We start from the raw sequence: 27,025 nt of genomic DNA, 5'->3' as shown, positions 1-27,025 counted from the left end.
TCTATCTATCTATCTATCTATCTATCTATCTATCTATCTATCTATCTATCTATTCACACACAAAGGGTGCCAAAAAATGTATACACATTTTAAGAAAGAAAAAATATATTAAATTACACTAATGGTAACCACTTTGAACACCTCTTGTAATTGCAGAAGTCGTACGTGACTTGTATTCATCTTTTGTTTACAAGTATTACAAATGTTAATATTATATTACAATTTTAATATTATATGTGTGACCATAGTGTATGTGTGTATGTGTACATATATGTATATATATAGAGAGAGACAGATTGATCTATCTATCTATCTATCTATCTATCTATCTATCTATCTATCTATCTATCTGTCTATCATTATGGTATGTGGAGTACAGCATAGGGAATATAATTAATGGAATTGTAACATATATATGATGTCAGATGGGTAGCAGATTGGGGGTGGTTATCACTTTGCAAGGGGTGTAAATGTCTAACTAGTACATTGTTTTTTACACCTGAAACTAATTTTTAAAAAATGTTGATAAAAAAAAAAGAAAAGAAAAAGAAAGAAGGAAGAAAAGTTCCAATTTCATAAATATATATGCATCTCTTTTTGCTTGGCTTTTTGCTTCTAAAATTCTAGGAACCTGCTTAGTTCTTCAGTGATTAATTTTCATAAAAATTGGTTTTGATATTTGAGTGAAGCATGTGGTATATACCTTTATCTATAATACATACCTACACTAAATATAGAGGACCTCATTTAGAGATTGTTATAAAATTCAGGACCGTTTTTTATCATGTTGGCCTTCCTGACAATATCACTCTAGATAACTCTTCCCTCTCCAAATTTCAGGAAGTAATAAAATATTATGTAATATCTTTTGCCATAAAAAGCCAAGATTGTTTGAACTAGAAATTAAAGTATGTGGCTTTGAAGAGACATAATATATGATTTTATGCATAGAATATATTCAAGTAACAGATTTACTATGTGTTTTAACTCAAATGGGAAGATGTTGCAAAAGAAACAAAAAAACCTCATGCTTTTAATTAAAGGTATATTTTCAATCAAGAGCATCAGCACATGAATCTAAAATAAAAAGTAACATTAAAATCCACATTAAGGAGGTTTAGTTTTCAGGAAGAATTATGAGCAGTAAAATCTTTTAGATGGTAGGACGGGTTTTCTTTCCCTAGAGCTGTTGCTAGAATATTTTAGTAATTTCTGTGAGTGCATTGGCAGTGATAAGGAGAAACTTCTACAGTTAGCTTAGATTAAATATCCACTTGCCCTAGGGTTCCATATAAAATGAATCCAAGTTTGAGAATTCTTTTTGTATATAACTTGTCACTGTCAACGGTGCATTACTTGGAGGGAGTGTGTCTGGTGATCTATCTACTCCTATGAGTAAAATAAAGCTCTACTTGCAACTAGTAGATTTATTCATCCTTGAAGAGTTAAACTCTTCTGAGATGAAGGACACTGTGAATTTTGCAAGAGGAAGGAAATATACGTTCACTCTATTTGTAATGTAGAACCGTTGTATAAAATAGTACAACAAAAATAGGATCTTACCTTTAGAGAAGTTACATTGTAGGATGACAGCTCCTACCTTATAGATAAATATTTCATAAGCTTCCTGGACTTTTAGATGAAATTGTTACAACTCAGAATGGGGAAAAAAAAAGCATGAGTTTCCCAGTCCTGGATCCCGTAGTCTAAGTTCTAGCATGTACTAAACTGTATAATCGCAAGATAATTAATCACTGAGGGCCTCGGTTTACCTGTGTGTACAGTGAATATAATATCTTAAGAAGTGGGTTGTGGAAATGATTGAATTTAAATGAAGTCACATAAGTATATCATCTGCTACACTGCAGTCACCTTCTCATCAGAAGAGATACTTAAATTGGATTTATCAAAAGAACACTATCAAGCAAAAAGGAGGTAGAGTGCCTGCAAATCTATCAAAAAGTTGGTATACCATATATAAGTTTCTATTTTCAAAATTATTCTCTCAGGGTTTAGCTAGTCATGCATTGGCTAAGATTCTGCTTGTTTCTTTGAACTTGAGCAATAAAGACTATTAGACCCACCTATATAGACAGCTAATGTGATCCAGTTTTAGAGCTGAATAACAGAGTTAGGTTTGAAATTTCTCTCCGACATATTAACCAGGCACATTCATTAGTTATTCACTTGTTAAACACATAATTTTTGAGAAACACAAAGCATGTATCAAAAACTAGGCAGGATGTTAAAAGTTGAACATGTAAAAACACAGAAAAATAATGTGTTTTCCTTTATAACTTTATCACTGGTAGGGAGGTCATCATATTCTAAATAATATTACACAAATATAGTAAATTATAAACAGCGATATTTTTAATAAAAAAGGGGTTATTTACCTAGAAAGTGTGACATATTCTTTGGTATCAGGGAAGCATTAACTGAAAAATGTAGTATTATGTGATCTGAAGGTCAAATAGATTTGTGTAGGGAAAAGGGTAGGGGGAAGAAGATTCAGGAAGGAAAAACTAGAAGGAAAAGAAAGAAAGAAAAAGAAAGAAAGAAAGAAAGAAAGAAAGAAAGAAAGAAAGAAAGAAAGAAAGAAAGAAAGAAAGAAAGAAAGAAAGAAAGAAAAAGAAAGAAAGAAAGAAAGAACAAAAGAAGAAAAGCTGATAGCTAAGAAAGTTGTACGACGTAAGTTATGCAAAAGTCAGATTATTAAGAGATTTGTAAGTAATACTAAGCATTTTGATCTCCATGTCAGTGGAGAATTTCTTTATGTCAACGTGAACCATTGGAAAGTTTTAAGCATGGATTGATTTGACGAAGTTTGTGTAAGAAAAATATCACTTTGACTGTTGAATGAAGGATAGACTGAGAAGGATAGACAAACATACTTTTGTATCTGGAAATATGACAATTTTACTAGATTAACATACATATAGCTTCCATTTCTTCAATTTTCTCCTGTAATGGTTTGTTAATCTACAGCCTTGCCATAACCTTATGATTTTCAGAAAAGAGAGAATAAATTGGGGACTTTGTCTTGATGATCATCTCATAATACCTTTTATTGCCTGTGTCATATATTTTAGTCAAAATATGGGTACTTGTTGGCACAGCAGAATTAAAATCGTATTTGATACAATCAAATCAAACACAGATTTCAATTTGTAGTACAACACATGCCAAATATATGAAAATGTATTGCTTTCAGTGGTTGAATGCCGTTGGTCTTTGAGTGAGTATACTGAAGTCTTATTTTGCACAATTATGAATTTTTTTTGCTAAAGTGCCCTAAGACATTCGTGGATTAGAATTAACTCCAGCCACTAGTAGTCAGCATACCTGGAAGGGAGGTTGGGGATTGGATGGAAAGGTAAAGTGAGTTGGTAAATAAGAGGATTAGTCAAATCAGTTTGTTTGCACTATTAAGGTTAAAAGATTAAAGACATGGATTTAATTTTAAAGAAAATTTACTATCTGCATTACTCCAAATATATAATCTTTAGAGTTATATTTTTATGTTATCCAACTATAAAAGTTCTATTTGCATTTTTTTCCACATTTGCTTAGTTATTTTCACCTGAGTAGCCAAAACTACTTTCTTGCTAAAAATTGCTGAAAGCTACCACGTTAAAGTATACATTTGCAAAGGGATCCTCAAAAGCCTTGCTAGGTCAAGAATTATTTTTTTTTTTAATTATATCACAAAGAGAAATAGAGACCTTGTTTCTTAAATAAACTCAACAATAAACTAATGTATTTTGTTTAAATGATAGATAAAATGTATTTTATGATCTTTTTATGTTGTTTCTTACGTTTACTCATAAAATTTATCTAATGAATACTTATAATAAATAAATATTTATAAGGTATATATTTTTATAAAAAAGTAAATTTTCCATGTGGATGCATTTTTATTGAAATTGATTATTTATGATTTTAAGGAAAAACAAAACAAAACAAAAAACATTGGAACGGTTTGCATCATGTAATTGCCATACTAACTTGTAGTGGACACCAGAGTTGCAATCATAAATTTTAGAAAAGGAAATGGCTTTCAGAGCTTTGTTATTATCATTATTATATTCTTAATGTTTTCTTCTAATTACTGTTGTAATAATGATAACTGAAAGAGTGCTAATATATTTGGTTGAAAACAAAGGCATGGTACTTAGAATTTTCATATATTATGCAATTTGTTCTTTTTATTTTAGAATTAGAATATGTCATAATTTTCAATTGGTAAAATTTTGAGCTCTTACTAATATACATAAAGATGACATTCGGATAGACGCACATAGAAGACGAGTGTCCTCAAGATAGTTGATTTCCATCTGGCTAAAATTTGCCATAATATACTTACTGATTTTGTTAAAAGCAGACACTTTGCTGCTGTTTGCTAGAAAATGGTTGTAAAAAACACACAAATTCCTTACTTCTATGCTGTGAATGTTGCCCATGAGATATAAACTGCATGACTGGCACTACTGTGTGCAATGAACCTGGTAAATGAACCCCAAAATTGTGTATAAATAGAAAGGCCACATGAGACTTTAGTTTTTGTGTAAGTATACAAGGAAAAAAAAATTGAGAATCTTCAGATCTTCCTGAAAAATAGTAAGAGAGTAAACTACCTCTATATGAATATATATATATACACACACACACACACACATACATATATGTGTATATATATATATATATATATATATGTATTCATACATATGTATATATACATATATATTCATATATGTATATATATCCATATATGGATATATACATGTATATGTATACATTTATGTATGTATATGTATCTATATCTATATCTATATCTATATCATCTATATTATCAAGCTGTTTGGAATAACATTCTCAGAAATTGCCTGAGTTTTTGCTCTATACAGATTCAGTCAGTCAACCCCTGTTTACACATAATGAAATTGGAATGGGACCTTTAATTTCCACATTTTATTTCTACTACCATTGCACTCTGGCTGCTTTCTAATGCCAGGAAAACATCTACTGTGCTAACATATCTTCACTGCCCCTATTTCTAAAGGTGGAGGTAATCTATAGCCAGTAAAAAGTACATAAGCATTGAGAAGCTGTTCAGCTAAAGTGAAATAAAGGTCAGAAACAGCAGGTGTTTCATGTTATAGCTCTTAGAATTTCATGAGGATTTATTTTCTTAGTATTTATAACTCTGACAATTTATTTTCAATTAAATGAACAATGTTTATTTGTGAATCATCTATAAGAGCATGGAAAGGATAATTATGTCCACAATTATGTCCAATGAAATAAAAATATAGTTCTAAATACATGAGAATTATGGGCCCAATTTACCTATACTTACTTGGGCTTATATCATCTTGAAGTTAGTGCACGTTCAGTTCACATAGTGAATATATTGTGGCATGTATATTGATTTTATAGATGAGTAGATGGACTTGTGGGTGAAGTGATTTTTCTCAATGTCATAGGTTGAGCTAGGATTTAAGCCCCAAAATATCTGCTTCCATATTCCATGCCATTAAGCACTAAGTTTCCCTGCCTCATTGGTTAACTTTGTGATACAATTTTAAATGAGAGAAGGTAACTGTGCCATGTTAAAACAAAGGAGTTCACGTAGCTTACTAATATTCTGAAATGTGACCATGTAGCCTCTGAGTAGTAGAATAAAATTCAGTTTGAAATTCAAAATACTGTCCATGTAATATATATATATATATATATATATATATATATATATATATATATATACACATATATGTATATATATGTATATATATATATTCATTCATTTTACTTTCTTTTATTGTAAGATTACGGTATTTTGAGTATTTTGGAAAACGTTTCTATTTATACTTAATAAAACTTGCATTTATCTACAGCCAGTTTATATAAAATATTCAAATAATTCAAAGACATGTCTATTACGTACACATTTTAATTTGTAGAACAATTTTAAGATATAATAGTAACACATGTTCATTGTAAATTACTTTTAATGAACATAAGTTTCTAAGTAAAAATAATAAAACCATATGTATGTCCATCACAGATGCATATCTAAAAAAAAAACATGGTGGAAATACCCATTCTTTACCACACAACACACAACACACACACACACACACACACACACACACACACGCACACACAAAATATTCATTGTGAAATACTCTTACATTGGGGATAAAAAGGAGAATAAATAATCTCCTTTTGATGTATGCAACAACTATTTGATCTATTCAAGTTTTTTATCCTGCTTGTCTCTCATCTTAAAATTAAGAATTTATAATAGGTAACCTTTAATGACAATCTTTCTTAAGTTAATAAAAAATACAGTGTTCTAATATGGAAGATAACATAGTGTAGCAATTAAAAATCCTTGGCATTGGTTTGAAGTTAAATATATATATATATATATATATATATATATATATATATATATATATTATAATTGAATATCTTAAAATGAAATACGTACAGAAAGAAAGATAAATGCAAATACAATATCAAATTAAAATTTGGTGAATAAGGAAGGTGGATTTTTCATGTCTATAGACACGTGTGGAGATGAATTGTAAGAACACAAAACACAATAACAGCAGCATTTTACCAAACATTTACATTGCCATCTGCAATAATCATTCATGTTCATATATATTCATGCAAAATGTAAATTCGTATTCAGGCAAAATGTAAACAATGTGAAGACTAATGCTTTGTAATTAAAATAAAAATACACTAAAATCATATGGGAATCTAATATTGAATTATATAAACCATGATTTTAAATAGACTAAATATTTAGAGGTAGATCTATGAAAAACGGATACTGTATAGATGAAATGTAAAATATAAAGTATAAATCAAATATCATTCCTTTTCTTATTCTGATCTATAATTTATTTGCATATTATTACTGTTACATTATTGCTATATTGCCATGATTATGTTTACATTTGTCACATTTTTTTTAATCACAGTGTTTTCCCCTATTAGAAAAGAATACACTTAGAAGTAAAAATATGAGTGTCTTTCTTTAAGTCAGATAAATAACCCAAGAAAACTGATTAAACAATTTATGGCATTAGGTTTCTATGAATCTAGACTTACAGGTGGAATAATATGTTTGATATGAGAAACGGAATGCATTTTAGTGTGATTTTCAAATCTTCTCAGATACATTTTCCATGTTAAAAAGTACTTTAAACTGTTTTGTGGGATAGAGAGGGCAGTACCATGGATGACATGTTTTAGCAGAAGTGAACCTCTCAACCCTGGATATTTATCTGATATCAAATGCAGTAGATTCAATGCATCATACATTTATGTGATCAAGTAAATTGCTAGAAACAAATTTGACATTAAGATGATAAACATGGTTATTAACAGAAATCATGGTTTACAGTAATCAGATCCAATAAGCTAATTAATCTTAGCTCTGTCACAAAGATTCCTTGAAACTGGAATAATGTAAAGCTTAAGTAGTCCAACTGATATGATTTGGCCTTTTATCTCCTATGTGTTAAACATCAGATAGACAGGACCATGGTGACTAAGATTAAATGTCCTCTCTTCTTTTTAAAGTCTACATTGGGAATATGCATAAGAAAGCATTCTTAGGCCAGTCTCTTTTCCAGCAGTCAGAATCATGAAATTATCAAAGCGACTGACTGCTATCATAAAATTAAACATAGTCAATTTTTACTCTGTCAAAGTTATATGACTTTACAGGAAAAAAGGAAAAAATCAAGTCTGGGCCGCCTCTGTAGATCATGCTAAGAATATAGCAGTGAGGTGTGGCAGCATTCTTTCCCTAATACCAACATCGTCCAAACATGTTGGGATTTTATTAGCCAGAGTAGCATAGACACTGGTCAGCTTCACAGATGAAAATAATTCACCCACCCACAAAGTCCTCTTTTTACACTAAAGATTAATACTTCACACAATTTGATCGAAAAAAAGTTAACACATTTTCTTAAAAACAAAATACACAAAAAGGGTCCTTTGGTTTTTAAAAATGAAGATACATGCTAAGGTGATACATTCCTGGAACAGACTTTTTAAAAAGTATAGAATTAGCCATAAGTCGAATGAAAAGATCCAACATCTTACCATCTTTTACTAGAATTAATTAAATGAGTTTATATATGACAAGTTCTTTCGTCTCTTAGACAACAAAACCACTACCAATGTTGGTAACATTCTGGGCCTTAATTTTTGTTTGAAAGTTTTCTTATTAGGGGCCAAAGTGGTGTGAAGAGAAAAGTAGACAGTATGCACATACTCTTATATCATAAACATTATATAAAACATAAGATATTCTAAAAGTTCTAGAAGCCAACTGGGACAACCATCTTTGGAAGACTTTTCTAGTATTTCATCAACTTTATTTGTAAAAGTGATTCATGTATAATGTACATGCATTTTGCTATAATTTAAGCCCATATTTTATGTCTTTACCCTCTGAAAGTTTGGAACAGCTCTTAATCTTATGATGCATGAAAACTTTTTCATGTGCTTAAAGGCTGTTTTTATTTTTCTCCTTCTCAGCCTTCTTTAGTTCAGATTAAGGAACTCCCAATTAAATAAACAATCCATCACATTTTCCTGATTTACCAATCGTTTCTGAATCTATTCCTCAATTTCTCCTATCCATTTTAAAACAAGACAAATTAAACTGAACCTGATATTCTACTAATTAACAATGTTTGGGGCAAATTATTTTTCTACTTTTGTGCTTTTGTGTACCTTTCTCTTACTAAGATTAACCCAGTAAGGTTTTGTTTGTTTTTAATGGCATTGTTCTGATATCTCCTGGTCTTTGAGCCAAACTATTCATATTCCCCTGTAACTGTGACATTTTTCTGGGATTCTGGGAATCAAAGCAGCAGGGGAGTACAATTATAGAGGGCCCCACCTGGGGAAAAAAAAATTGTATGTGCCTCCTCATTAAGATATATTTTGCTCAGATATGTATTTTTAAAATGTGTTTTAATGAAAAAAGAATAAATGACTGATGCTTCCCCCAAACCTTTCTTTTGACCTAGCTAGCGCAATAAAATCATCCTGTCATTTTAACTCATTAATCGGAAACTATTCTTTTCTGTGAGGATTTTGTTAACAGCCAACAAAAATCAGTACAACACTGGAGGACGTTCACAGCAGCCCAGCAGGCACTTCTCACGTTTCCATTAAACATTCCATATGCATCCATCAAGTCATTATAACATTCCACATATCTGTCAACCTTTACCAGACTATCACATACAAGCATGCACGGTAAGACGATTCTTATGAAATATTCATATACATTTTCAAGTTACAAATTCTTCTCATTCAAGATAAGATTTAAGGGCAACACTTTCCCAAGGAAGTTAATGAGAATGCTTCTCTAATAATAAATGAGCTCAGATATACAAGTGCCCTATGATTTCACCAGGTCCTCTGGTCAGGATCAAATTTAATACCAATTCACGTTCAACTTTCTTTTTTCAGGTGCCCAAGGCTATGTCTCCCTGGCTGTCAGTAATTGGATAAAAATACCAAAATTCAGTCAATGTGGATGTAGAAAAATTTAAGTCTAATGATGATATAAACTCCCTCCCCTCCCCCCCCCAGTTGATTTTTACTATACTATGCATGGAAAATATCAAGTGACATTTTTTTACCCCTTAAATCGAGTCAGATTTTGGACAGTTAAGTTGGTAAGTCTGAATCCTCTGATTAGTATGCTTCATTGACTAAGGGCAAAAGCTGACTGAATGACTCTCCACATAAATGGGAATTCTTGTCCAAATGGAAAGCATGTGTTGTAACCACTCAAACAGCTCCCATGTGAGGGAGGATAGACTAAATACCAAAGCAGAGGCGTTTTCAGGCACCTATTGAGAATGCTGCTTAAGCACAACCTCAACGCCCCCCACCACACACACTTTAGTTCGAAATTTTTAAATTATTTTTATGATTTCAATAGAAATGAAGATACTGTATGATTAACACTTACATGCTAATCGTCTGACTTCCCCAGATGTTATTTTTCCACTTTTGCTTTACCTTTCATGTGTAGCTTTCTCATTCAGAACCATCTGAGAGTAATCTGAAAAATTCTTTGTACAATTGTAAAGGACCATGTTTGAAGCCACAATGTTGCTACTGTCTGAGAGAAGGTACCTTAACATAAAGGTTCTTTCATAAACCCAAATAAATTAAGGAGCTGAGGGGAATCAGAAAGTGCACAGGGTTTGGAATAAGAGCTCTAGATTTCCTGCGTCATGCATGTATACCACTGAGTAAGACACTCGGACACTCGGGGACTTAATTACTCACTGCAGAGCAGTAACCATCCCTACTTCACAGCAATTTTGTGAGGATTATGCGTGTTTATGTGAAATCATGTATCTGAAAGAAAACTACAGTGTTCACAGATATTGTTCAGGTAATTATGTTTTTCAAAAGTCTCCAGTGAAAATAAAAAACCTTTCCTTTACCATGGCTGCAATACAAAAACAATTCTAATGAAGGTTTAGTGAGCATTTACTGAAAGCTAGGTGATAAAAAGACAACACTATTATCATACTGGTTTTACAAGGAAGGAAATTAAGTTTTATAGAGGTTAAAAGCCTTAAAAACTGATTCATAGCGACGAAGTGGTTAAGCTGGGATCCCAGCCTCATACATTTGATAGGATTCTATATTTTAGCCATAGGATGCGAGGTAGGAAATGTATTATAGTTACAAATAAACAATGTATGCAAATATATACACATAAATTATTGGGGTCAGAATTGCGACGGATTCAAATCTGTCTTTAGCCACCCCTTCTAAAGGCAGCCCCATCGACCAAATACAGTATTCCTGTGTTTTTTTCTATTTTAAGGATACTAAATTGTTATTATCCTATTAATTACCTTTGAATAAAATCTTTGTAACTTATATTATTTATAGTTACACACTAACAATTCCCCATTAAATATAAAAAGTAGTAACTTCTATTTCCAGTATTTAATAAATGTAATATAAGCCAGAGTGGCTATCCCAAAACCTCTCAAATCATGTAAACATGGTCTCATACTTTATTTGTAAACTGTCATCTAGATGTATGCATGTGTTTCTCAGTTTCAGGGCAAAAGACTTTAGAATTGCACTTTCTAATCAATCAGAATTAATTATAAAAAGATACATTTTTTTCTGGTTTAGCAATTACCTGATCTGTATGCTAACTTATTTTGAAAATGGATTGTATCTACCTGTTTCATAATCAAAGCACACAAATGATGAAGCCAGGCCAAAACAAGAAAGCGAAAAAAACAAAAAACAACTACATATATTTAGTAAGACATACTAGGAATTTTTTAAAACTTAAGGAAAATATTTTCCTATAGGAGGTCTGACAAGTAGGTTGGTGAACTTGTTGCAACAATGTTGCTAACTGTTTTTGGTATCAGAGGGATTATTCATTAAGAATTTGTACCAACTAGACAAATAGTTAACCAAATTTACCATCTGGAAGTGCTGAAAAGGCTAAAAATGTTAGATGAGAACTACCTGAACTTTTCACCAACAATTCACGGCTGTTGCATCACAACAATGCACCAGCTCACACAGCACTGTCTGTGAGGGAGTTTTTAACCAGTAAACAAATAACAGTATTGGAACACCCTCCCTACTCACCTGATCTGGCCCCCAATGACTTCTTTCTTTGCCCAAAGACAAAGGAAATATTGAAAGGAAGACATTCTGATGATATTCAGGACATCAAGGGTAATATGACAACAGCTCTGATGGCCATTTCAGACAATTCCAAAATTGCTTTGAAGGGGGTGCACTAGGCACTGGTGTAGGTGCATAGCTTCCCAAGGGGAGTACTTTGAAGGTGACCATAGTGATATTCAGCAATGAGGTATGTGGCACTTTTCTTAGGATGAGTTTGCAAACTTAATTGTCAAACCTCGTATGTTTTATAAATCATATAAAATATGCCATTTGTAGCCCTGTTTCATTTTCCAACACAAGTTACTCTGCTATTTTTCTCCAGACTTATTTGTCTGATTTAGCATTAAACACTTTCCATCATTTAGCTTTGGTTTTGTGTTTTTTGTTTTGTTTTGTTTTGTGTTTCAGAATGATAAGCAATAAAGAATCCAAGATATTGCAATTTTGAAAATTTTAGAAATTATATTATTTTACTAGTGATCCTATCAATAAATCTTTTGATCATATACTGAAGTTACCCATATTTTTGTTTTATTTCAAAATAGGCTGCTGTATACCAAAACAAGTTGAAAGAAATGACTACAAATATGAAAACATAGAGACTATGTCAACACATGTAATACCACAGGAAAAATATGTGGGCTGATTTGTTTCATTTTGTTTACTATTCTAAATTAGAAACAAAAATTTTATGCTGGCATTTCACACATACATGAAAGGCTTAGATAACCTCCTATGGAAGCCACATACAAATTCTCAGTAAAGAAGGATATGAATTAGGTCGAACAACACTTGCGTATCTGTGATATAATAGTAACTGGGAAGACAGGCCAATTTCATTTTAACCTGCCAACTATTACAATTTTTCTTTACTAGTTCTCCTCTTAAGTTAAAGAATCCTTGAGCTTGTAAAGTATATAAAAACTGAGAATACAGTTTGATATCACCCAAAATATAAGGCATGGTGTTAAAATTGTCCTTATATCATAGATGTTTCAATATCCATAATACCATCACCAAGTTGTGCTAATGTTTAGTTACAATTATGCTATGATTTATAGGCAAAAAAAAACCAAAAAACTGTATCAGAGCAATCAGTTATTAATTTCGATATTGGAACAACATCAAGTAAACATGGCATGTTAGAACTATAAGGGGCTCCCCCTGAATTTCATTTAATGACATTTATTTTATATATGATGAAATTCATCCTAAGATTACTTGAAAATTGTCTTTGTATGAGAATTATAAAATAAGTCTGATATGGGTTATGTACTATGAAAAACAAGCATGTTCTTTGTTGATAGGTATGGATAGTAATTTTAACAACCTAATATATTTAGATTAAAACAAAAATAAAATTATAAGTACAAATTGAAGACAAACACAATTTTATTTGAAAATTCTTCTGGTATTTCTTCCATGATTGTCAATATTAGTTCAAATTGAAGTCTGCTATTATACTTCATATATTTCTGGGACTATAGAGACTCTAATTTTTCTAAATTATCCAATACAAGTTGATTTAAAATATGGCATTATAACAATAATGATTGAAATTATTACTGCAGTAAGAATTTTAATATTTTGAAATGAGATGACTGTAATATTCAAATAATGTATGCATTACTTTTTTTAAAAACCATAAAATATTTATTATGCTAAGTGAGATTACTAAGTGTAATATAAAATGTAATACAAGAGAAAGTACATAATGTTGATGTAAAGATTTAATGAAATTTGGAAATGCAAATCTAGTAAATAAAAGCAGTGTGTGTTTTTTTGTTGTTTTTTTGTTGTTGTTGTTGTTGTTTTGTGCCTGTAATAGAAACGCTTTTTTCAAGGTACATTATTAAAATCACAAAACCTTTTTTCTTAACTATAATATATATTAGGCTATAAAACCTTCCCAATAGCTTTTGCATAAACACAGTAAATATATTTTTCCAGTTAAAAAGCAATTTAATGAATATTTATGAGAATAAATTAACTTATATGTTAATAATGACTTATTAAAATAATATTTTATTGAGTATATATTATTTTCAAAGTTCAAGTGAGAACATTTTAAGCTTGTTTAGCTATATTAAGGTTTCATAGCATATTAAAGTTTAACTGACTAGAGAAATAGAAAGTCTATTGAATTTAAAACCAGATACAATATACTGTGTAGCTGTAAGTTTAATTACATAAATTTTAGGGTATAGGTGCTTTTTCCCCCTCATATAGATATTATATATTTTTCAATGATATTTCTTTCCAGAAGTAATTTAACTCTGTCTCCACATATTTTATAGAAACAACAAATATTAGAGTAATATAAAATATATAAAGAAAATTTTTGAAACGTGTAATTTTAGGGAGTAAACTAGAAAGATCAATTGCTGTCTTCCTTTCTTCCTTTCTCCTTTCTTCTTTCCTTTCTTCCTTCCTTCCTCCCTCTTTCCCTCCCTCCCTTCTTTAGCTCTTGCCTTCTCTCCCATTCTCCCTCTTTTTCTCTCACTACGTCATTGACTGTCTCTCTTTCTTTCATTCTTTCTTAGCTTTCTTAACTTATACGATAATGCTTAGTTAGAAGGAACACAATGCTTTGCATCCTTTCTTGTGGTGCCAAACTTACATGGATACATAGGGATACATGTAATATGCTAACCATATTACAATAAGATATATGTAAAAATCAACAACCCTTCTAATACATTCTGTCACTTGTTATGTCTTCATAATATTCAAATAACCAGTAAATGTAATTTAATTATACTATTACGTAGGTAAAATACAGGCATAACTTCCAAATTATGGGATTTATTCACAACAGACTTTGTAGATTTGTAAATACACCTTCATTTGGTTTTAAGCCATGAAAAATATGTTAATATTAGGAGTAGGATCTGAAGCATTCAATTAGTTTTCCTTGCTCTAAATTCACTTTATTAAAGTCTGTTTGCTGACAGAATAATGACATGACACGGTCTTACATTTTTCATACAATTCCTGATTAAAATTGTAGTTCAACAAATATATTTTATTTTTTGTAGATATATTAATATTTGGTGTAAGTCATTTAGAAAAATAACTAAAGTCAGTAAGTGAAAAATGGAAAGTCTTCTGATAAAAAGCAAACAAACAAAAAACCTAGCAGATTTAGGTTTTGAGTATACTGAACCACTGTTTTCTGATTTTGTGTTCTATTCCTCATCATGTTTTCTGTGACCAGTGGAGCAGCTCTGTAGTCTTACAATTACAGAATATGGAGCATTGGTCAATTGTAATTACTTCTGAGAACTGAGTATGAAGTGCCTCATTAAATTAGTCAGTGAACAGCATACAATTTCCAAGTAGCAAGATAGCGTTTGCTTTTTTAAAAAACTTTGCTCATAGAATGCCTTCAAAAATTGCCCCCAGAGAAAAGAAGCAAGTTGGCCTTTATATACAAAACCATATCTAAAAACATCATGCAATCACACTGAATGAAACATTTTCTTTAATCTGAAATATTCACAGAATGTCAAGTAAATAGGTCTGCCAACTTCATATATAACAGGGGAAATTCTAAACCTGAAAGTTTCAACAGGATAGAGGTCATTCTCTTCTCTCCTTTCTTCCCAGCCTCACTGCCAAATCATATACAAGGTTACACCAGTTTGTATATAAATATACCACATACATAGGGCACACATGAATATTTTATCTTTAAAAAATATTGAATTCTTTTTTTATACGTAGTTGAATTATTTTACTAGGAAACATATTCTTGAGGCTAATTATTAGTTAAATGCATCATATTTAATTTTGGAATAAAGGAAACTAAATTTTAGTTCAACCATCTTTAATCGTCTACCACATAAAGCACAGCAAAAGTTGCTTTCTGTAAGATAGGATAAAGAAAAAAGTAACAATTCTTTTGAATGCAGTTATCATAGGGATTAAATGTCATCAGAGAAAAAGGGAGACTAGAGTAAATGGAACTTATTGTTTAGCGAATATGAAAAGCATGCAAATGCTTCATGTGAAGTTAATATTCAAAATACAGTGTTTCTCAGCATTTGTATAAACTATGGGATTTCTTGCTGATCTTCCAATTGTCCATTCATTGAATATTGATTGGTAAATCGCTAGTATCTATAGATATTTCTTTCTTAACCCCCAATTCAGTGTTTTAAATTTATTTATTTTATGGATTAATTTGGGTTTGAAATTCAAAGCATACAGCATTTTCTTTTCTTTAAATAATTCTACTCTTTTTTAATTTGTGGGAAACAATTTAATCAAAAGTACAAACACCTAACAGGTTTTTCCTACCTCTCAGTTCCCTCCAGGCTCCTCCAAAAGGCCTACCTACATAAGCATGAGTATGGACGTAAGTGGTGGGTGGTTAAGTTATACACTCGCCAAACAATACACAACAGATATTAAAATATAAATCTTATCTAATCAATAAATACAAAACTTTTAATTTGTAGGAAACTACAAAATTATTTGGTTTCCTGGATCATTAAAATTGTAATTATAAGAATAAAAATGTATATAAGAAAAACATTAAAACCAACTAATATTTACTGATATCATATAACAGTAAATACTAGGGATGTATTGCATATGACTTCATTTATAAAAAATTGCAATAGCATTTGTGGATTTTTGTGTGTAATTTCACCACGCACAAAAGACATCAGACATGTATTCACTGTAATTTTACTGCATATAAATTTGACTCCTAACAAGATGTGAGACTGGTAATTGGTGAGGACCCAGACAATGGCTCAGCCTCCATATTTCAGAGGGATTTATTGCATGTGTAGTTGTCATGAAATACACAGTGATTATTATTATTATTTTTTATTATTGATTTTTGTGAAAAGGGCTTTAAAAAGAAAGCCAAATACTTTTATTACATTTTATAAAATAAATTTCATACTGGGGTGCTATTCAGCAATTTGGGAATTTGGGAAAAAATTTTAAATCTCCTTTACTATGTCTCAGATTGTCACTGAGAGAAATGTAAGTGAATCCATTATGACATATAAGAGAATAGTTTGTCTTAAAGCCCGAAGAACTAAAGCACTCCCCCATAAAACAAACTGCTATAAATGCAAAGCTGAAATAACGTCTTTCCTCTAAGGTTTAAGCTTAAGGGAACTATTACAAGCTAGCTCTGAGAACTTGGTTTGCTCTTTCCTGCAGCATACATCTAAAATCCTTTTATTTGCCTTTCACAGTTCCTGCAACATAATGTGAGGATTTTCTCATCAATTCCCTTCCTGGAGACTAAATTAACACGTACATAGTATTTACAATAAAACTAATGAGATCTATTCCATCTTGGCTGCAGCCTATTTTTTTTCTACTCATTTAAGAAATAATTTAATATCACATTATGTTTCCCCTTTGCCCTCCTTTCCTTAGATTCAGAGATTCCCTCCCAAATTCATTTTTGAACTATGATTTAATAACTACTGCACAACTAAAATAACATTAACTTTTCTCTTTACTCACTACTGCATGTTCCCAGTACAGATGCTCATTTAGAATCGTGATTAATAGTTGTGATTCACATAGAAAGTCAACTGGTCCTCTGCTTTTTTCAACTTATCTGCATTATTGTACTTCCTCACTTTCAAATTGCAAGCCCAGAATACACCAGGGGTGTAAAACAAAATGTATACAAGTGAACACTTTGGTCAGCATTGCTCAAGCAGTAGTTCACCATAATCAGAAGTGTCTGGATGCTGATGGTAACCACTTTGAGCAACTCTTGTAATTGCAGGAGTCAAAGGTGACTTGTATTCATCTTTTGTTATCGGTATATATTGAGTGTTACAATTTTAATAGGTTTTTCCTTTCTTAAAATGTGTATATATTTTTTGACACCTCTGTATTTGATGGACAGGTAAAACAAGCTTGGCTGCAATCACGCTGTATAAGCCTGTCTAATTCATGCTTCCTTTTTCTGTATTACGTGAATGTTTATTAAAAGTTACAGTATCAATGATTCCCTCAATTCTCTGGAATGATCCACAGAAAACACAGAAGTGTAGAATGGAATTAAAAAGGTTTAAAAAAAGGATGCCCTGTCTCCTCTACCTAGAAGATGAAGCCAGGTATGTGGCTCTGTCTGGTGGAGGATTCTGCCTAGAACTCTGTGTTAAATTTATTTATAGGCCTATGAGGAAGATGATTGGAGTAAATATACTAAGTTCTCAATAACCATGTCCTATCCTAGATAAACCATTAATTCACTACTTTGTAAATATAACCAAAAGTTTTCATAATGTAAATATTCTCTTTTAACCCATTATCTATGGTAAGAATTTTGAGTATTTGGACTGTAAGCATTATTAGAGAAAAAAATTAAATGACTTAACTTGAATTTTCAAAGTTATCTGTTTGTTTGTTTGTTTCTAAATGATATACACAATCACTGTAGAACATTTAGAAATTCAGGGAAATATAAAGAAGTAGAAATCCATAATTCCATTTACCCAATGTGTATAATTGCCCCCTGCCACAGAGTTGAAACAAGCAGGATTCATGTAATGTACCCAAATCAATGTTATTTTACTTCTCATTGTCCTTTTAAAACATATCTAGAGAGGAGCATTCTTTTCCAAACACCAGAGGAAGGCTTTGGATTATTGCTAATACAAAGTGCAATTTGAGTCAATTGTCTTAAGTTAATTAAGTTAATTAGAATGACTAATTCTCGTACCATGATCAAAACTCTACCCTAGATTTCAAATGTCAGCTTGCCCCTCCACCAGATCATGTCTGTTGTTGAAGAAGGAGAGAACTTTATTTTATCCCCTTACCCACGCACTAATGATACTCACCAAGGAATGGAAAATAATAGTCTCTACCTCAATAATATAGTTAATGTGAAAATTAATGTGATGATACATAAAATGTGCTTTGAAAATATCTAGCACACATTACTAACACAATTACCATGGAAAACACATATGTCCTTTTCTACTCACAGCTCGAGACACAGGCCAATCCCCAAACAGACACTCTTTTTCTGTTCATTTATTAGATGCTAAGCAAACCTCTCTCTCACCTTTCGAATTCTCAGGTGAGTCAGACACATGTCTCCCATGTCTTCCATATTACAAAGGACATACATTAAGCCCTCCATGTGGTTCCATTGAAGCCTCAGTCAGGAGCTTGCAATGGAATTTAAATACATTTCTCCAAAATTCCTATTCATGAAATCCTGTCTCCCCAATCTCCAAATATTTTATACCGCATACATGAGTAAGGGGTTTAATAATAGTTCAACATGTTTTCAACTATTTCCTTTGAAATACAGCTGTCACATAGCTCATTTTGAAATCATTTACTCTTATTTTTATATTAAAACCTGAGGTACAAACTGCAATTTAACATCTTCATTATCTATCTATCCATCTGTCTGTCTCTGTGTCTATCTGTCTACCAGTCCACCCCAACTACATCATACACACATATACACATGCACATTAAACACTTATGATGTGAGATGAGACTGGATATAAATCCAGATTGTTTTATGTAAGTAGCTGTTGATCTTTGAGCTAGTCACTTACCCTTTTTCTGCCTTAATTACCTAACCCATAAAGAGAAACTAGTAGTCTTTACCTCAGCAATACAGTTATTGTGAAGACTGATGTGGTAACACATAAAAAGTGCTTAGAAAAACATCTAGGCCATATTACTAACAAAGTTACCTTTACAAATAACCATAATATAATCTTTATTATAATTATTATAAATGTGCTCTTTATAACTTATTTGTTTGACTTACGAGAATTTCCACATCATTAAATATTATTTTTTACATTATAATTGTTTTATAATATTCAGCTGTACAAATGTAGCATAATTTTCAATACTTAATTGGACATATATGTAATTTCTAGTATTTTGTCACATCATTGGTCATCATTATGGTTTATCAACTCTTTTTTTTTTTTTTTTTTAACTGGAATTACTGGATCAAAATGTGATTATTTTAAGGCATTTAATACATGTTGACAAATTGTCCTGCACAAAATTGATATCACTATATATTATATTTTCCATGACTACCTCAAAATTCTGGCCAGTTACCAACTATCAACTGATTTAAGTATAGGGCATGCTTGGAAGACAATGAAACATAAGTATAGGGTATTTTCTTATCTCCTTTAAGAGTGTGACAACAGATTTCTGGAAACTTTTTCAGGCTTGGAAATTAGCAAACCTAGGATTGGATGAGGAGAAATCCAATACATATTCAGAATCAGAGAGTTCCAGTGACATAAATACACCGACTATTTTTCTTAATAGAAAAAGAAAATGAAGGAAGAATGAGTGGTAGTGGCTGTCTATTGTGGTGGCTCATTATGTGATACTTAGATCAAACTGCTTCAATTATGTAAATGAATCTAGTGGATGAGTGTTAATAAACTTCTCTTTAAATAAAATAAATCAAAATTCTGCTTCTTCTTAGCGTATTATAGCTTAATTAAATTCCTGAGCACAACTACGAAGTTATACAGTTGACAAAATCAATCACTAAGGCATGTAAATCATCTAGATACTAGTCTAACATAAAGTACATAGTAATTAGTCAGTTTTGATAAGAGGGGTTTCAAATATGTCATAAGAATAGGACACTGTGATTGTCATTTTTAGCATTCCATAGGTATTATTGTGAAAAGTATGCCAATTTTATCAAGGTTCCATGAACTAACCAATATCTGGCTTAAGGTATCTCCTGTCTTACGTGATAAGGACAGCCATTTCTTTTTCTTAAAGATCTTAATTTAAAATGTTCTCTCTTGGAAAAGCCATCTTCCTGTGACACTTTCTGCTTCCCTCTCTCTCTCTCTCTCTCTCACACACACACACACACACACACACACATACTCACACTCCACACTCATAGAGGCATATAACACCAACAAAGCAAAACAAAATATCCATCTCTACACCAAAAAATAGCCATTGGACCAACCTTATAAAGTAGTGGCAATTTTCCCAGTTTTAGGAGTGCAATCTGGTTTGTTATGTTTTTCATTTTCTTAATCCTTTTTAAATCATCTGCATTTCCATAACTTACATCAATGACTTCAGCCTGAAAGAAAAGACAAAGAAAAATGAAGCTTTGTAGGAGGAATGGCAGCTGATTGCTCATTTGGTATGACAAAAGCATTTGTAGCAATTTAAAATGTTCAAAGGAGAAATAATTCTGTCTCTTACCCTGTCCCAATCACCACAAACGTGACCTTTCTGTTTCTATCAAGTACAATTATTGTAGTCACTGGAGAAAAAGTTTGAGGGTCATTTTTGCTTTGTCCTCCCCATCTAACCAAGTTACAAAACCAGTTCATGACTCTAGGAGACCACTGAGTTTATTGTATTCTACATTTATATTTCTGGGATTTAAACAATTTTATAAAACACTGCAAGATGAATTTCCTTAAGGTTCAACTACAGTCATACCATTCTCAGGCTTGAACCATTCAAAGATTCTCTATTATTATCCAAATTAAGCAAATCCCATCATGTACTTGGAGGCTCTGCATTAAAAATCAGTAATTACAGAAGTCTTAATGTGCATATAGTTTGACAATTGATAATAAAAATGTATGTATTGCCTTCAAAGGATGCCTCTGAACTAGAGCCTCTCTGAATGTCTTTCCTATTTACCCTCAAGAAAGCTGAAAATCACAGCTGCAAGAAAGCACATTGAATTTTTCTTAGACACAAATCAATATACAATGATATGATAAAATGTCAAGCCATTTCTTTCCACACATTCTTGATGCTACAGTGAACCTTTTTTATTGCATGTATTCTTTTGCACTAGAAAGGCATCCACTCAGCTGGTTGGCATACTATGTTTAATTTACATCCAAATACCAAAGATTAAGTCTCATCTGACTAGCCCCTTTGAGAACTGTCAAATGAGGAGGGACTTAAGTACCTGTTGAACTATTCACTGTGTGCACCTGTTTTTCTATTGCGGACTTGCCTGACACATAGGAGAGAGTAACTGAGAGGTGCAGAGTAAAATGGTACTACTTCTATTTTTCTGTAAACATTGTTATTATTATTATTATTATTTTTACCAGAGACACATATACAAAAGTCCCCACAATAATTTTTATTTAAATTCTGTATGTTAACTTTGAACTAGGAGCAAAGAACTTAAAACAACAGCAACAATTCAGACAGAAAACCAAATATTTTATACTTTGTTATAAAGAAAAGTATTGGGATTACAACAGAGAGTGGTGGGCCTCATAGAACTAGCTGAGAGGAAGGCGACACACTTTGGAAACAAATGTTAAACATTAAAATACAATGATCTTTTAACTATGATAAAATATGTAGTTAGAAGGAATCATAAACCAGAGAATCAGAAGTGGCTAAAAATCAAAATATTAAAAAGTGACATTTTATTACATCAGTGATTCTGATATCATACAAAAATGAAGAAATATCCTGAGCAGAAGCAACAGAAGACAGGAATGAATAGAACTGTTGTTTCCTGTAGTCAGCTAAATAAAATAAATAGGACAATCATAGAAAGTAACTAGGTCAGAGAAGTGTCCCTGGGGTCATTACACATGGGTGGCCTGGGCTCCACATTGAGGAGCAATCCAGTGCCACGTTTCTCTTCTACCCTGAGGTAGCAAACATTATTCTTGCTTATGAAATGATATGTGCTTTGAAATTTTTTCAGACTTAACACTTCAACCAAATCAATCACTGAATCCTCCTAGTTCTCTCTAAGACATACTCTGAATTTACAAAATCTTTGAAAAGCCTGCTTTGACTAAAACAGTAATTTTCTACTCAAAATTAGAGATGGTAAACCCAAGCATTTCTCATACTGACAAAATACATTATCAGTAGTACCATTCATCTCAATACAAGTATTACTGTAGACATTTTTTATTTTATATAACCCACTGTAGCTTTATGAATATTGTTCAAAGTAAATTGTTTACTTTTTAAAAACATGTAAAGTCAAAATGATCTCCCATATTTACCTTTGTCCTTTTTAAAAATCATGAACATATTAGTATTTCTGAAGGGCTCAAAATTCAAAGATCATTAGAACTTTATTAGTACTTCTTTTTCAAGTCCAATCAAGGGTTTATATCAGGGACGTTATCATGAAAACCACAATTCATTGAAGCATGAAAACCAATGCCAATTCCTCCCAATCCTGTGGTCGATATCACTAATCAATCATACCTTTTCAAACTCCTTCTTGAAACAGTATTCTAGCTAATCAAAAACAATTAGAAATTAGCATAAGCAGGGAGCTATTCACAATGTTTAATATTAATGAATTGTTCATTTAAATAACTAATATTTAAATTAATATTTAATTATTTATAATATTTAATAACTGGGACAACACAAGTTCTAATCAGTAAAAAAAGGACTCCCAACCAAGTACAAGTGTGTGAAACTAGTGCATTCCAATTGAATTACTGAATTGAGCATTAAGCATGAGAAACACAATCCTTTTTTTTTTTTTTTTTTTCTTTTCATCTGGTTTAAACTATTAGATAAAGGGGTGGCTTGTCAATTTATTACTTTTTCTTTTTTTTTGCTGGAATATATACACCTACTGAAAACAAAAATAGCTACAATGATATATGAAACCATGTTTTGATAGCAGAGTAACAAAGATAAGCCAGAGTTTTACTTGTCTTGGCATGTAGTAATTATTTAACATATTTGCAAAATGTTTTATAGTCCAACATATTACACACATCCATCTAAATAATAAAATTAAGTTAAAATGATTATAGTACAGAAATTTAACCAAAGTGCAGTTCTGGCAGAATTACATTTCCATGTTTTAATTCTATAATCTCCCAAGTCAATAGACAAAACCATGTAAGTTTAGAATAAGATTACATACAAGATTACAAAAATGCAGATTGTTGGAAAGAAACATGTATTTAAGTTGTCCAAAACTAACAAATAGAGAATTTGTAGATATTAATTTGTAGTATTTGGCCAACATTCACAAATAACAATCAGCCAGAGTATCTGTCCTGTTAGCCATTTATATTAAAGTCACTTTAAAAGCTAAAACTATATCTTTAAAAAAAGAAATCATAAAAATATGTATAGAGATAGGAGAAAAACCAGGAGAAAACAGAACTGTGCAAGTCTAAAGAAGAGAGAGTATTAAAGAGACAATTTTTTTTCCCCCCAACAAAATAGTTCAGGTCATATTTTAGCTTCTGAAGGTATGGAGGGAAGTAAATTACACAAATGACCTCCTGTGCTTACTTTATCTTGCTGAGATGTTGACAATAAAAAGTAAATAAATAAATTAACAGTTCAGAAGACTTCCAGTTATGCTATGCCTTAATGACAATTAAAAAAGGATAATAGAGAATGATGCACAATTACATTAATAAAGAAGTTAGGGAAGGCATTGCTAAGGGGATCACATCCAAGTAATGAGGAGCCATGCACTGACCTGTGGGGATTTTCTAGACTTAGGGAAATGCAAATTCCTTAAGAGGATGCACACCTCTATTGAATGAAACATAGATATTGAATATGTTAAGGTATAAAACATGACTACTGAATTTTGAAATAAGAAGTTATTGATTTTCTTATGGGGTGGGGATTAGATAAGATTGGAATTTTAGTAAATTTACCAATGAAAGAATGAGCAAGAGTTAGGTGGTACTCCACAGAAGTAACAGTTAGCTGGTGGACGTGTAACTGAGAAAGGTGATACTATATTGTTTGGTTAGTCAGCTTTTACAAAAAAAAAAAAAAAAAAAAAATGTTTATACAAAAAGATAAGTGTTTATAGACTGAAAAAAAGATTTAGCCCGATTTGGTCTAAAAATTCTAGAAATAAAGTATAGCGAAATTGGATCTAGAATATTCTTAAAATTAGAATAAAATAAATTTGTGTAATAATGATTAATCGTACTTCATTCATAGTTCCATGAACATGAGTAATGACTGAGTATGAGAGTTTCTGTAACTTTATCACTTTTCCCGTGTTTAACCCATTTACTGTTTCCCTATAGTAAATGAAGAATAAGACTCTTTAAAAAAAATCAATAACAGCTGCAGTGCTGGTTAATTGCTCCAGAGATAAGCATTCTGGAATGACTCAGTTATCTCTCCTGGGTGAGGCAATGGGGAAATGGTGTCCCTGTCTTGAAAGTCTAGGCAGGGAGCTGGTAGACACGTCCCAGTGTTTTGAGGACAAGAATGGTCAGCAGATATTTTGCAAAATGTTCCAGAAGCCAGAAGTATCCCAGAAAAGTATACATCTGACAGATAATTTGAGGAAATTCTTGAACTTCCCTCTTGATCTTCCATTAGCTCAGTCTAGAAGGGAAACTATCCGACCATAAAACTTTCGCTTTCAGAGAGAAACCTGAAGGATATCCCCTGACCCTTACAATACTTTTAACTTTCGAATGCCCTCTGTGGCCCTAAATGGAAGGCGTATGGAGTTACAGTAGAATCTGAGTGCATTCTTACTTTCTACCCAATCACATTGGTCTTGGCTCTGTCCAATATACATAGAGGCCCTACTATAGTGGCCATGCTGTAACTGGCATACCAGTCTCTGGCTGAGTGCTGAGTGCTATGAAGTTGTATGCTAGCAAAGCTAATCTCTGGGACACACACACACACACACACACACACACACATTTTTTAAAAAAAGTTGTTGTGTATATCTGAAAATTTCTGTGGTTTAAATATCAGACCACAATTAGAAAGATTCACAGAATCAAGTTTCACCAGCAGGAACAAGCTGGCCTGAGCCAATCCAGCATGCCACTCAGATACTTGAACCTGACCTTTTAACGTGGTAGGACAATACATCATTCAGGGCTTTGCTAGGTGGCTAAAAACAGAAATATGTATGCATTAGAGATATTGGTTGACACCGTTGCCTAGGCCTTGGCAATGTGGGAAAAGCCAAGACGTATCAGAGGGCAAGATGTGGGTACAGCAAGAGAGAGGTAAGGGCAAGAGGAGCATCATAGGGAAGCCCAACTGTTGGAAAACTGGAAATTGAATATGCAGCCTTCGAGTGTATGTGTGCACACGTGTGTGTGTGTGTGTGTGTGTGTGTGCAAGTGTGTATTAAAAGAAGGATTAAATTGAACAGGACATGAAAGTATATAAAGGAAAGAGAAAATACTTAAACATTTATGTTGTTTGTGCTAGGCATTTTACTATGGATATAGTATAGTTTTTCAGTCTATCTTCAGAACATTCATATTTGGTAGATATTTCTGCCAACTTTTTAGATGAGGAAACTGAAGTTTAAGATAAATAACTCACTAGTGTTCATAACAGTACTGAGTTTTGTAATTGCTGACCTAACTGCCAGTTTCTCTTATTGGACCATCAGCTATATATGGGCAGCATCCATAGCCCTCTTGTTAATCACTTTGTCCCCTGTGATTGGCATATAAAAGGCACTCATTATGTATTTGCTGAATGTTGAATGTCCTCTGTTATATTAGTGAGGCCCAGCTGTTTAAATTCTATATTATTCAGTTAATCTTTCAGTGTCAAATTAAAATATAGGAAAATATTAACAATCATAGAACACTTTATTTAATAAATGATACTCAACTTATTAAGATAAAAGGATATCGAAGGAGTTGACAATTCATTCAAGAGAATTTTTCCTGGAGGCATTGAAAGTAATATGACAGAATTCTGGTTCTTTTAAAATCAATTAGATTAGTTTATCAAAGTAGTGCATAAACCTAAGGATCAACTTTTGCACAGATCACTCCAGCTCTGAAGTGTGGTAAATTTAATTGTAAACTGCATATTCAAATACTGGCATTTTTATGGAAGTTAAAATACAAATTAAATTTGCTAAGAAAGTTTCATTACCACTTAACTTTATAAGTGGTATGCTTCAAATCATATTAAAAGTAAAAATAAAAGGGCTAACACAGAATGTTCTGTCAAATAAGATGTAGTTATGCAGACTCAGAAACTTGACAAATAACTTTAGTCAAATTAGGAGTCTATAGTCAAACATTTTCTCACGAAAAATGCTATGTTTTTTCTAATGGAGACAGGAAAAGGTCCATTGAACTTTAACCACTTAGTTTAATTTATCTATGCTTGTTTTAAAACTTTTATTTTATAAACTAAGTTTTTGTTCTCTTTCCTAGTTAGAGAATGTAAACTCTCTAACAAATATTTAACTATGTACAATATGTTGTGATAGATTACTTCTTTTTCTGTAAATACTTATGTCTAAATTTCAAATACAGGAACAATGTGTGTG

At 31.8% G+C, this 27,025-nt stretch overlaps 1 protein-coding gene across 5 annotated transcripts in view; it reads right to left on the bottom strand.

Moving 5' to 3' along the window:
• The window catches only part of NAALADL2 (N-acetylated alpha-linked acidic dipeptidase like 2), a 1,208,457-nt gene that overhangs the window by 478,270 nt on the left and 703,162 nt on the right, over positions 1-27,025 (bottom strand). For all 5 annotated transcript variants that reach the window (XM_074328105.1, XM_074328114.1, XM_074328118.1 and 2 more), the window contains one exon: positions 20,711-20,830. In XM_074328105.1, the coding sequence (XP_074184206.1) occupies positions 20,711-20,830 (120 nt within the window). The remainder of the gene's footprint in view (positions 1-20,710; positions 20,831-27,025) is intronic.

This window comes from Rhinolophus sinicus, linkage group LG01 (genome assembly GCF_036562045.2).
Source record: "Rhinolophus sinicus isolate RSC01 linkage group LG01, ASM3656204v1, whole genome shotgun sequence".
In the NCBI taxonomy this organism is placed as follows: domain Eukaryota; kingdom Metazoa; phylum Chordata; class Mammalia; order Chiroptera; family Rhinolophidae; genus Rhinolophus; species Rhinolophus sinicus.
This window is presented reverse-complemented; position numbering and strand designations above follow the sequence as displayed.